Source organism: Gouania willdenowi, chromosome 8, assembly GCF_900634775.1.
Source record: "Gouania willdenowi chromosome 8, fGouWil2.1, whole genome shotgun sequence".
Lineage (NCBI taxonomy): Eukaryota > Metazoa > Chordata > Actinopteri > Blenniiformes > Gobiesocidae > Gouania > Gouania willdenowi.
In genome coordinates this window covers 20,651,957-20,666,490 of record NC_041051.1, presented here as the reverse complement: position 1 = coordinate 20,666,490, position 14,534 = coordinate 20,651,957, and the positions used below count along the sequence as shown (strand labels likewise).

Genomic DNA, 14,534 nt, shown 5'->3' with positions numbered 1-14,534 from the left:
GATTCTCAAGATGTTTCCCTCTGGGATTTATAAAGCCCTGCTCAGACAGAATTAAATAGCTTAAAGCCTCATTAACTTAATAACAAATTACTGAAAGAGCCTTACAAACAAACTGGTTTGATACCATACAGATTTAAAGAACAAAATATATTCTGTAATAATTAATTTGAGAGCAACCAGATCTATTGAACATCGACAACCTAGGTTCCCAAAGAGGGGTATGCAAATTGTCATGGGGGGCAAGGGAATAGAAATTAAACACAATGTAATCACATTTGAAACATGCCATATCCTGCCAGAAACTAGAAAAAATCTAAAATATGAAATTCAGCCAAATGTTGCCGAGTTCTGTCCATCCTCTCAACCTCACCCTTCTCATTGAAGTTGGAGCGAGTTGTATTTCACAGTTTCATGGTGATGAATATGTTGTATTAATGCTATGTGTTCAATCACAAAAACAAAAAAAAAATGATAATTATTTTATTCCTACAGGCACTGCACTAGTACATTAGAAAATAAAAGATATAAACTTTAGGTCAGAGATTAAAACAGTATAAAAAACAGAAACATAAAAACAAGTTAGAAGCTACTAAAAATCAGGGAAACCTTGATCTTTGTTCAAGGTCATATTTAAGGTCAAGGTCAGTCTTCTGTTTTCCCTGCATTTAATTAGTTAAAAAAGCAAACTTGTCAACAAATCCAGATACATGTTGTCATATTTGCCAATGTTTCAATTTTCATTTCCCAAATATGTATTTGCCTAGTGAATACAGGTCTTGCCTAGTTAATTCAAACTGTCACTGTCAAAAAAAGGACCATTAATATCAGCTCAATTTTCACTGGCAGAGAAATGTGATTTAAAAATGTTTACTTTCAGAAACCAGATTGTTGTTGACACCTTTTCATGCTGGCACTTCATGCAGCTCAATTTTCTCCCTTTTCACACCAAAGCCTCTGAAAGCCCTCATCCACTCCAGCTCTGATCCATGCTACGCTCTCCGTCTGGATCCACATCCCCCCAAAATAAACACTAAATTACACCTATTCAGCCTTGTAGGATTCCTTATCCCACCTGTTAATACAAATAAAAATCCCTTTTAATAGTCAAGCATTATAAATCACATTAAATATATATGTTATTAATGCATGTGAAAGCGAGTGGAATGATTACCATAAATTCTCCAAGCTGCTGTTTTTCTTTGTTCCAACAATTTTCCTCCATCCCTCGTCCATCTTGAAGTGTCTGCCATTTTGCTCACATGATTGCGTCAAACTACAGCTCCCAGTAATTGCACAAAGTAATTTCGAGAAGATATTGACGACCCTTGGAGTTGTGAAGAAAAAGCCCCCATGGATGTGTTCTGGGTCATGCTTCCAGGGGAAGAGAAATGGTGGAATGGAAGGACAAGTGGCTAAGTTGATATGAGACAAGATCAATTTTGAGTAGAGTTTGAAGAATGTTTTTGTAAGGAAACAAGTGTCTGGACTGCTTGATTGAACCACATTGTTTTAGCATTTAGACACTGGACAGATGTCAAGAATTCGAGTCAGATAATTGGGTGTCAACACAAAGAAGCCTTGGAGAATGGTAAATACACCAGAAGTGGAAAGAAAGGAACAGAAACCATTTAGAAAAAGTGTGATATTTGTCATTTGAGCATTTAACACCTCTCGCGCAAACCATATCCTCAAAGTCAAACCTTCACACTTATTAGACTTTTCTCGACTCTAGTAATGTGTGACTATACTTCTTAACGTGACCGTTTTAAAACCAGCATCTGGACCCAGTGGAAAATATGAAATAGTGCCTCAAACCTTTAATCTCCCTAAAAATAAACTTTGAACCCACTTTGCGTTTATATTCACATCTTGCATTAACATATTAGACATAATAATGAGCCTTTTTGCACAGCTAGAACCTGCATTTTCAAAGCTTGCGCTACAGCTTATCATCACTGTTGTAAATAATGATGAAAATAAAGAAGATTAGTGGAATAATAGCAACAACAATTAAAGGGCAAAGCACTGATGTTGTTTTGCCCTTTGTAAATGCAGGTTTCTAATTTCTTACAAAGTGAAAAAGTAATCCTAATACAATCACCTACTTACACTGAAGTTAAAACTGATTTAGTTCATCTGAAAAGACTCCTTTTAATGTTGTTTAGGAGCACTTTTTTGGAGAGCTACTGACCATTTTTCCAGTGCTACATTTGTAAGGGCACACATTCATGCTGGATGACACACACACACACACACACACACGCACACACACACACACACACACACACACACACACACACACACACACACACACACACACACACACAAAAAAAACAACAGAAAAGAAAATGAACTTCCAATATTACTCCAAAAGCACAATCCACAAAATAAAAAATATATATAGAAAACAACAATAATAATACACAAAATGACTACTAAAACACTTCTTTTTTTTAATTTTTTTTTTTTTAAAAAACTCAAAAAATACATAAACCCTTCTTTGTTCTTTCCTGTATGAATTCTCCAATCATCAATATTCTAAATGCTTACATGAATTCTGATGATGTGGCCTTCGGATCAGACAATCACATATTTTATGTTTTGATAAGTTAAAATAATGAAATAAAAGATCAGAGTGTAACACTAATAACACACATGGGACTTTCACATAGTTTGTCCGCTCAAGGAATTAAACCTAAAGCTTCGTTCTTACAATAAGGCAGAGCCATGCACTCTTTCTGCCAGTAACCTGATATATAGGGTTTCATGAGGCATTTATCTGCAGACAAGACATGAACTGAAACAAAAGACACAAGGCAAAATGTTTCTCTTCTAAATGACACAGAGTATTTTATTTGCAGATGACACAACCCTATTTTACTCAGGGAAAGATAAACAGGAGGCATTGGAAGTAATAAATGAAGAACAAAACAAAACAAAACATGTACTATTCAATGAAAAAAGAAACACTGTTGATGTATCAATAAAAATAAATGGGATGGACATTCAAAGGGTTAAAGAAATAAAATTATTAGTAGTCATCATTGATGTGGAAGTCATATAATTTATATAAAGGGGAAAATAGCAAAATCCATTGCAATGTTACATAAAGTCAAATTCTATCTAAATCAGTCTTCTCTACTCATGCTATATAACACAATGATTGTACCATATTTAACTTACTGTGTATATGTAAAACTTACATATACAGCTACTGTTCTTATTACCAAAAAAGCCCCTGAAAACAATATATATAACATAAGATATAGAGATCCATCAAATCCAGTATTTATCAAATGTAAGTCATCAAAATGTAATGATATTATTGATTATAATATTCTTCAGATTTTGTATAAAGCAATAAAAATTTAAAAAAAAAAGACATTGCCAAAAACATCCAAGAAAGGTTTGAGGAAATAGAAAGTCACTATTATTTAAAAGGAACAGACATCTTTTAAAAAACCCAGCTTTAACTCAAAAGCAATGAAAAGAACTGTCACAGTGACAGGAATTCATTTATAGAATGCACTTTAGAAAGAAATTAAAGAGTCAGGAACTCTCCTAAAAATGTAAGATATTTAATAAGTATGAAAGATTTGAAAATAAATAATATGAGATGTTAGTATTTCATTTTTATTTCATTTGAGCAAACATAAAAAATATGGTTTGGTTTTTTTAAAATTGTTTATTTCATTTATTTATTTTTATTTTACTTTCTTTCTCTTTTTCTTTGTGAATATTGTAAATATGACACTTAAAATGCTTGAAAATATATATAAATCTCTAAATATTTAGAAGGTTGAACATTAATAGACTCATCTAAAGATATTGAAAGGCAACATAGGGGCAGATACGATAAGAGTGATATTCTCTTCTGCTCCTGTTAATTTTTTGTTTTTTTACTTGTCAATGAAATAAATAAATAAATTACACAATTACAAATTTACGTTTACAAGGTACTGTAACATTCTATTGCATTATAAATGAAGTCAAAAGCATTGCAATGTTTTGGTGATAGACTGTAGAAGACAACTGAAGGCAGGGTTTGGGGTCAATTACTGACAGTTAAACTTGATATTAAACACATTTTAATAAATAACTACATATGTGTAAGCCATAGAGCTGTAACATGTTTGCACAGTTTTGTGTGTAATTCATTTGTAAATGACAGTTTTTATAGAATTTTAATGCCAATTACAATTTCAAAGTCAATTATATAAACTAAATTACAAATAAATTATGATTACAACAGCATCAGTTGCTTTCAATTACATTTCCAATCTTAATTATGTCATAATTGTGATTGATTACCAATTATGTGATTACAATTGTAATTGACCCCAACCCTGACTGGAGGATCTCTTGAACAAAATGATAGCTTCAGTCTATAATACCATGCACACACACACTATTATATGTGTGTCTGCGTAAAGGCTTAAAGGGAGGAGTCAGTGAGCTGTTCCTAGACTGAGGTCTGCTGTCATTGGCTCGTGTTCATCTTTCACCTCCCGTTCACCCCTGCTGCATGGTAGATCATTCCCTTCTTATTCCTCTCTTACCAGTGTAGAGTTCTCAGCAGTGATTGAGTGCTGTTGTAAAAGTCAGTATCACTCTTAAATAAATGGTTGAGCAGAGAGAGGGAGGGAGATCTAGAGGGAAAATCATCCTCGTCCAAATTTCTTCTCCCAGGAGCCGGAAACACCCTTTCAGACACTGGCATGTCTCGCATGCACCAGATGCTGGAACAGATGGTGAATTCATGTACATGATTACAAGGAGTGTTAGTGTCCAGAGTCAATAGTGGAGCACGCTTCAATACGCTTTCATTCCGGACCTTTCTGTCTATAGACTGGTGGTTGATGGGCACAGCAGGTGGGGGGGTGTACTGTGCACCTCACCTCTAAAATGCATCTGCAATTGATTCTAGTGCCGGAGTGAAGCACATTTTCATAACTGTCATTTTTTTTGGTGTGGACTGGAGATTTCGGGGGTGCATGACCAGAGATGACAAGTAGTAAAGTACAAACACTTAGTTACTGTACTTAAGTAGTTTTTTCTGGTGTCTGTACTTTAATTAAGTATTTATTTTTTTGGCGACTTTTCACTTTTACTTCTTACTTTAAAAAAAAGAAAAATAACTGTACTTTCAACTGTTTACATTTTAGAAATGAGCTCGTTACTTTTAAGACCATTCAAAGATGTCACGACATAAAAACACACAAACCAACTACAGCGACGCTGCTTGAGAAAGGCTTTTCAGCACAACAGGACTCCAAAAATAGTCAGACCAAAAAGGGCACGTCTCTATTTCAGGAACCAGAAGAACATTATTCTCTTAAAGGAGACATATCATGCTTTTAAATCCTTCCTTTTTATATATAAATCATACAGTTGTGGTCTATATAAAGCGGAACTGCAATGCTTGGGTCTGAATTCCTCATTATTATAGCTCCACAGGCTCCTTTTCTACCCCTTTTCTGATGTGCTTCTGAGAGCAACTCGTTTTGGTGCTGTCTCTTTAAATGCAAATGAGACACTTCATACCCCGCCCCCTCCAGGTTGCAGAGGTGACACTCGGTTCAACTCCATCCTGTTCGGCCATTTTTGTAGTTTGATAGAAGAGATACGATTGTCTAGCGGCGCAGAAAAAGTTTGTTCACACGTTATTTACAAAATGTCAACAACAGAAGACTTGTCCATCCAGCCTTACATGTTCGAGCCAGAGTCGGACCCGGCGGAGCGAGATGAAAATGAAGATGATGAACCTGCAGAACCCTAACAAGTGAGCTAACACAAGCACCGAGCTAATGCTAGCGCCAAGCTAACGTCACAAAATGCATTTTAATACAGTCTTTTTGGAGACAAAAACGGCGAAATGAAATGACTAATGAAAACTTTAGACTTAAATTAAACCACGTAGGCCATATCATCAAGGATCTAAAACGAGCACACACCGCTAACATATGAAGACGGTGCAACTGCTAATGCTAACAAAATAATGACAGGGACGTCTTATCATCACACTTTTTAGCGTTATTTACAGCTTACCGAAGTGCTCTGTTCATCGTCTCCAAAGATGGAAGGAATTGAACCCTCAATCAGACAAAGTCTTTCGACAAATCCGTCTTTATACTGGTGAAGCAGTCATCCTTGAAGTGCTTCGCGCACACAAAAATTACCTTACCCACAGATGTGGGTACATTTCAGTGAAAAATAAAACTCAACCAGTCACTTCGAAAAGGTTCTGATGCTGGGAGACGGTGTAATGAAGCGTGTGGGTTACTACATCCAACAACTGAACATTTTGACTTATCCTCTCGTAACTTCAGCATCCTTGAGCTTGGACTACAAAATAAAAGCGAGAAATAACAATGGCGGATTGCTCGAAGTGTTGGGCCTGGAGTTGATGTCCTAATTTGGCAGTTCCGCTGCAAATACTGTGACGTAATAGTTAAAAAAACGTAATAGAGAATCGAAAAATTTAAACAGATGACCAAAACAGAATATAAAGATATCAACGGAGCACCTGAAGAGATTAATTTCAACTTTTCTGCACTCTAAATATACAACAAAATGCATGTAAGGGCTAAAAAAGTGGATTTAGCATGATATGTCCCCTTTCAGGCTAAATAAAAATATTTTTTTCTGTGAGGCAGGTCCCATAGTTTTTCTTGAAACAATTTTAATGCGCACGGTGGCATAGTGGTTAGCACATCTGCCTCACAGCAAGAAGGTCCTGGGTTCAAGCCCTTGGGTCCTTTCTGTGTGGAATTTGCAAGTTCTCCCCATGCTGCGTGGGTTTTCTCCGGGTACTCCAGCTTCCTCCCACAATCCAAAAACATGACTGTTAGGTTGATCGGAGTCACTAAATGGCCCGTAGAAATGAATGTGAGTCTGAGTGGTTGTCTGTCTATGTGTTGCCCTGCGATTGACTGGCGCCCTGTCCAGGGTGTACCCCCACCATTGCACCCAGTTTGAGCTGGAGATGGGCGCCAGCAGACCCCCGCGACCTTGAAATCGGACAAAGCGGGTCAGAAAATGGATAGATGGATTTATAATGAGTACTCCAGGTGATCATAAAGGATCACAGATTTAATTTATTTCCTTGTACCAGTTTTCTACAAGTTCAAAGATCTGGAATATGCTGTTTTAAAAACCTTATTATTGAAGGGACATTTGTTTTACCTTTTACTTTTTTTACTTAAGTACACTCAAGTAAGGGAGCAACTTCAATACTTTTACTTTTACCAGAGTAATTTTTTTATTAGTAGTATTTATACTTTTACTTGAGTACTGAAGACTAGTACTTTTGCCACCTCTGTGCACGACCGAGTAGAAAATGATCCAAAATATGAGTACAGTTGTTAGTTTGTTTGCGGATTCATTTGTAAGAATAAAATGCTTAAATATTATGCTCACATGTTATACCACACTAAAGTGTATCCTGTTCTTTTCCTCTGTGTTGCTGCTTAGGTGTGGTCACAGTTTAGTCAAATGAGCCGATTAGAAAACATGCTGGTGGTTATCTTCAACATTCAGTTTGATCTGTCAGTGCAGACACATCCAACCACAGCTACTGTATATACCACCACCAATGTCGCTCTGAAGATTTCATTAAATATTGGACGGCATCCAGATCAATGTACTGATTCTGGATCGGTTTCAAAAATCTAAAAATCTCCGTCTCTCATCATTGGTGAAATTTAAGAAACTCATTTGTAATTGACCAATCTTTATGAAATTTGACTGTTATCTTGAGTTGGTTTCTCAATTATTCCTTCAAATTTTATGCGGATCAGATCCGGATTACATATTTCAACGTGTTTTTACTTAAAAATGAGGGTGCCCATACATTTGGACCTACTGTTATTAATGGGGTTATAAATGTCCTACGAATCTTTAGTGTGAATGACCATGGTACCATGATCATAATCACTGATCCAGAATACTGTGTATATTTGGCAAAGAAGATATGTGGTACTTGCTGGAGTTTTGCACTCATTTTTTGATCGCATGTATCCTCTTTGATTATGGTGTCTGATTTTGTTCTGCAGTGTATACAATACTATTGCCTCTTACTTTTCTCTGCAGCATGATGTAAAGCAAGTGTTCATGACCATCAGGTGCTCAGCAGTTGGGATGAAGTGGGAAGCTTATGTTCCTGACAGTCATTTGACCCTTTAAGGATTAGAGTCCAAATCCTTTATATCTCCATTTGATATATTGGGAGGATTTTCTGCTTTTACCTGATGTATTATATGGAGTGTTGAAATGGGAAAGACACATCACTATTGGGAGGAATCAAAAATAAGCTTTTTGTTCCTTTATCTCACAAGGCAGCATTAGCTGATACATAGTTGTTTTTTTCTATTGAACTAGTGCAATATGTATATATTTAGCACTGTAATATAGGCTAGCATACACCTGCAGCTTGCTGAGAGAGAGTTAGAACTACAAATGAACTTTCTTCTGTTGATTCTTGTTTTTTATTTTGTTTATTTTGCCATTGAAAGGAGCCATTAGGTCTCAAATTTCACTCATCAATCAATCTATATTTGTATAGCGCCAATTCATAACACGTGTTATCGCAAGACACTTCACAGAAAGCAGGTAAAAAACCTTACTGTTTGTTTTCTAATTACTTCATGACTTTAATGCTTTAGATTAGGAGTGAGTATTGGCAAGGATGTTGCAATACGATGCGTATCGCGATAAGTGGGTCACAATATGATATTATCACGATATATCGTGGTATTCTACCCAGTTAATATCAAAATTAAACGGAGAAATGAAAAATCCAGTTGCTGTATATGTTCATCATAAGATATTGATCATTCAGAGGACAAATTGAGCCAAAACTATTTGCTCCAAAACATCATATTTATTATTTATTATTAGTGTTTTTGCACATTTTCACTAAAAAAAAGAAAATGCAGTGTTACACACTGGCATCATAAAATAAAGTGTAGCAAGTTTCTTTTCACTGAGTTACTGATAATGCGCAAAAATAAGAAAAAATAATTTATCCTATTGTATCAGTCTGGTCTGAACAGATTATATGAAAATAAAATGTCTGTGCATACATAAATATTGCAGGCATTACACACTGCCATCATAAAATCAAGTGCCTCAAATAATCATTGCAACACATTGAAAGCATTGAAGCCACTGAAATATTGCACAAATACACAAAAATATTGATTAAATATTTTTTTTAAATAATTAAAAAAATAATAATTTTTTTTAAAAATCGGCACCCAAAAAATTGCGATATATCGTGAAATCGATTTTTTTTTTTCACACCCCTACTTTAGACTGACATTACATAAATCAATTTTGTCCTGTGTTGTTAAATATTAGAACATCAAATTTAAAGACTGTTATGTGTGGTGGAATTGCTAGCTAAAATGTCCAACCCTCCTCCTTTATCCAGGCTTGGGACTGGCAAAGTGACCCAAAAGAGACACTCTGGTTGTTTTTTATTTTTTATTTTTATTCTTTGGGGTTTTTTGTTGTTTAGTTTTCTTAATTTTGGTTTACCTTCTAACCTTATGTGGGTCAGGGTCGCCTCTGCTCTGACTGCAGCTGGGAGTGCTGTGTGACGCGCCTGTGAGACTTCAACTTATCCTGAGTTACCATGACTACCTGTCAATATTGAGCTGTTCTGCAAAGCTCCTGGTGGACTATTTTATCAAATAATTTGTGAACGGTGTCAGTGCAGTCCAAACAAATTTGACGTTGCACATCTTTGAACCAAGCAGCAGCCATGTTGAAAGTCTCAGGTCAATCTGAGCCTGATTCGCAGAGATAGTTGAGGAACAGACAGACTGACAAAGAATCCTTGTTTTATAGATTAGAAACAACCATAGAGCTTTCAATAGGTGAAGCAGATGTAAAAAGGTAGTGGCATTTTATTTGTAATATTAGGAGTGTTTTTTGTCTTTGGAGACATGTTTGGAGACTGTAAAAGCTGAGAAATTGATTGTGGTGTTTTGTCCCCCCGTGGGCTACAAGATGCGTGCCTTACCGCTATCAACCCCACTTTTGCAGGTCAGAACCGCTTTCTTTTTAACCTGGATAAATCTCACATTAGAGCATCTTCAAAGTACATAGAAAAGAGAGGTCATAAAGAATCCCCATGGATCATTTAAATTGTTTAAACAGATCTGAGTTATATGGTGGGTAAGATTTGCACCTGAAGTTGGAGCAAAATCGGCAGCCGTGGTTTTTTGAGTGCGTACAGATCTCATCTAAGACCAACCTGTTTGTTATGATGAGGATTAACCGTCCTGCAGGATCACTTTTTGAAAGGATTGTATTTCCAGTTAGTAAAACTTTGCATGGATTCACACTGACAATATAAGAGTAAATCATATTATTATAAGTGAATACACCTAATAAGCCCTGTATGTGTGTTTTCTGTGTCATTATAAATGCACTCACACAGTTTAAAGCTGATTCTCAGTGGAATGAAACGTTTCACAGTGTTTTCTCTGTCAGCTTCACATTAATTATTTCGCTTTCGGGTAAAAGTCAGAGCCGTTCCTGCTGCACCATAACTCAGGCAGAGAATACACTTTTAGGAAAATTGCTCATTGAGCAAAAAGGAAGATAAAAACTTGGGCCCTACACTGGGGCGAAGAGATGTCTGCTTATTCCATTTATACAATCAGAAAACAGCATTCTGGGAAGTCATTACTGCAGCCTATCAGCTGAGGGAAATGCAACAGTGGTTAAAGATCAAGCGTTTAGTTCAGTGAGCTCATCCCAGTAAGAGCAAACTGGTAATGGGCCAGCAGAATAAACCCACAGTGACAGCCTGGGATTTGCATAAGTATCTCCTCCCTCCCCACAAGAACTCATTTAAAGTTCATTGGTGCATGGGGAAGGAGTTTGGATCAGGCAGTATGGGAGGTATAGGCCTACATGATGCAATTTATGCCAAGGGAACATTTTCCATTTTAACGTTGCTAAGGTGGATCATGGGGGAGGGTAATATATTTTTTAATACACAATGTGATTTTGTTGTTGCACAATTTAGCTAATGCATGCATGTTATAACATAACTAATTCTCAGTAGCTGTTTTGAAAACCATGGACAAAGTCATCATAATCCTGTTATGCGCTTTATTGTATTGTGTCCCGTTGTGTATTCACTCTCTCATTTCCAGTTGGTCTTTCTCCATCTGCCTTATCCAATCCCTTCTTTCCGCTTCAGTCTTCCCCTCTCAATAAATTATTGTCTTCTCATCCAACAGAGCCGCAGTCCACGACATTCCCAGTCCACCCAGTCAGGGCTCGCCGACCAAGCTGCCAAACTCTCCTTTGCCTCGGCCGAATCTCTGGAGACCATGTCGGAAGCCGACATTTCCCTCGGTTTCAACCGGATGAACCGATTTCGCCAGAGTTTGCCGCTGTCCCGCTCTGCCAGCCAGAATAAGCTACGATCTCCAGGTTAAGATCTGAAGCTTTCGTGGCAGGCTCTGTCACAACATGCTGCTCGGACTCAAGGCAGATTTGTAACTGTCTCTTCACTTCATGTTAGCTGGTGAAGTTAAACACTGCTTTCTAAGAAAAAAAACAGGAGTGATGTGTTTGCACCACACTTTACATAAGAGTGTTAATCCAGTCTGAAAACAAAAGAAAGCACTCACTCCTGAGAGAACACAAGATGGTTTCTGCATACTAATGTTTTGCTGTGAGTCCTACACAAGCATAAAGCATCAGCTGGTCATTTGACTCTTATCTACTAACAGCATTTTAGAAATAGTACATTGCATGTTTAATGTGGCTTGGAACTAGCCATGAAAACATAAATCTACTGAGCAATGTGAGCAAAGTTTACCTTTGAAATGTCAATTTTCTGCACTGTAACTGAAGTTACACATATTTAAAGTAATATGTTTATTGCCGTTGTTTTTCTTAGTCTTATTATTATTATTATTTATTATTATTACCCCTCAACCCTGAAAAACAGGAACAAGTGGGTCTGAAAATGGGTGGATGGGATTATTATTATTATTATTATTATTATTATTATTAGGGGGCCAAGCCCACGGGGCCAGGGAACGGTTCCTAGGACCAGCGGTGCTAGGAACCCTATTGTAATCGTAAGGATTTTTATTATTATTATTATTATATTTATTATTATGTTTCCCCCGGTAAAAGTAGTACTGCAGGCTAAACCGTGCAAGGTAGGGCGATGCCCCTTGGGGGTTGGGTCCAGACCACCCCGTGTACCTTGGACGCAAAAATTCACATATGTTCGCCAGCAGGTGGCGCTATAACACAGGTCAACGCATTTTGGCCAATAACTCCCACACCGTTTGTTGCAAATTTAAAACCTTCATATCCACAGATTCCTTGAATAGCACTGAATCACCTGGTCTAGGCCACGCCCATTTCCGCCTAAACTTTTCTCGGCGCAAAATCGCAAAAACTGGAAAACCTTCCTTTTCGAAATCCTCCTTGGGGTTTTGTCCAATCATAGATATAGATATAGAGTTTAGCAAAAAAATTTGTTGGGGCAAAACAGGCGCAAAATGTTAACGAGTAAAGTTTTCTAGCGAGCTATAAAAACACAATCTGTTGCATATCTTGGTCAAAATAATTGCTAACACCACCAATTCTTAGATCCTTGGTTGCCATGAGACTGTGGGGGTATGAGACCAAATTTAAAAAAAATTAGGCCTCTAGGGGGCGCTGCAATTTTGAGAAATGTATATCTCCTAAATGGCACAACCGACTTTTATCAAATTTGGTGGGTATGACCTTGGTTCGCTCCTGGGACCGTATCTCAAAGTTAATCGCGATTGGTCAAAGTGGGCGTGGCTTATTAATACATAACATATAAATAAACAAAATTTTATTTCAGCTGAAGTATTATGTTGAGGGCTGTGAAATTTACAGGGTAACTATAGAAGAGCACACAGATCACCCATACCAAAAAGTGCACCACTAGGTGGCGCTATAATGGGTTCCACACGCATTTTGGCCTGTAACTTTCACACTTTAAATCACATCTTCCAAAACTTCATATCCACCTGTTCACAGCGAATGGCACGATGGCCTGTGTCCTGACGATCGCCCCGAACCCGTCATCCTTTATTATTATTTATTTTTTATTTTTTTTTAAATACATGTTTTTGTCCTAGTGAATCAGTTGGGATATTTGAACAGGTATGGTGTACACGTAAAAAAGGTTTTCAGATGTTTTATTGTTTTTGCTTTGGACTTTTTAAAATTGCCACTTTCTGGCTGAATAAAAAGCGAGTTGAATGCAACATCACCGATAAAACAAAGTAAGCGGAAGAGCCTGGGATTTATATACTGTACTGTGAGGCAGGCATTGGTGCTGCATCAGGTAAACTTTAAGAACATATCGCGCTAGTAAAACCAAAGAGCCTAGAGCATGAGGGCACAGGTGATTTACAGTTACTTCATCGATAGGAGAACAAATTTTGCCCATCCCCGTTTCCTCTACACTAACTTCTGTCTTTGTTTTCTTCTCTCCTTAAGATGTCCGCCACTCATTTGACCTGACTTTTAATTCTTTGTCTTTCTTTGCTTTTTTGTTGTTTGTTATGTCCATTGGTGTATGAAGAAGAATTTCCAGGTTAGTCAGGCAACGGACACAACTAATAAACTGATAATACCAATACATTTTGGTCAAATTATAGTATCTTAACCCTTTAAAGCCTAGCAAATCATATCTGACATATCTTAGCAAAGTACAAAACAGTCATATTATTTTCTGTTACAGTTTTTTGTGTCATTATGTTATTGTTTAATTTTGCTTTGCTTTTTATTTGTATTTTCTGTTTTTCCCCCCAAATTCTAAATTGCTGGATGTTTCATGATGGTCCAGTCTTTACAGGGTTAATATTACATTTCAAAACTGAATTTTTGAGAAAACGCAACATGTTTGTGCAAGCACTTTTAACGGTTTCTTGCTTTTTTTTGTTTTAGCAAGCATTGATTATTCTGTAGCTGGATTCCAGATGTGTGATCTTTTCACCTATTAAAAATGCAAAACATTTTTGATGCTTGCAAAACAGCCATACGATTGATCTGATTGTTTTCCTGTCCATCCTCAACGTCCATCAGCCTTTGATGTCCTCTTACCTTCTCTTTTAGGTGTGCTGTTCCTGCAGTACGGGGACGAGACGCGTCGTGTCCACATCACCCACGAGCTGAGCAGTCTTGACACTCTGCACGCTCTCATCGTCCACATGTTTCCTCAAAAACTGACAGCAGGGATGCTGAAGTCGCCCAACACGGCCATCTTGATCAAAGACGAGGCTCGTAACGTCTTCTACGAGCTGGAGGATGTCCGCGACATTCAGGATCGCAGCATTATCAAGATTTACCGCAAGGAGCCCATCTATGCGTCTTACCCCGCTGCAGCGCATCTGGCAAATGGTGATCTAAGGGTGAGAAAAGGGATAAAGGGTGTAGTCAGTGACGGAACAAATCCTACCTTTATAGGATATTGCCATAATACAGTTGAATAATGTGTGACATACGTAGTGGGC

At 37.2% G+C, this 14,534-nt stretch overlaps 1 protein-coding gene across 10 annotated transcripts in view; it reads left to right on the top strand.

The window, feature by feature from the left end:
- srcin1a (SRC kinase signaling inhibitor 1a) overlaps positions 1–14,534 on the top strand; it is a 124,612-nt gene that overhangs the window by 82,803 nt on the left and 27,275 nt on the right. For 6 of the 10 annotated variants that reach the window (XM_028454682.1, XM_028454686.1, XM_028454685.1 and 3 more), the window contains 3 exons: positions 11,259–11,454; positions 13,604–13,615; positions 14,137–14,432. In XM_028454682.1, coding sequence (XP_028310483.1) covers positions 11,259–11,454; positions 13,604–13,615; positions 14,137–14,432 — 504 coding nt within the window. Of the gene's footprint in view, positions 1–11,258; positions 11,549–13,603; positions 13,616–14,136; positions 14,433–14,534 lie in introns of those variants that run through there. The other 4 variants (XM_028454690.1, XM_028454683.1, XM_028454681.1 and 1 more) reach the window with 3 other exon arrangements.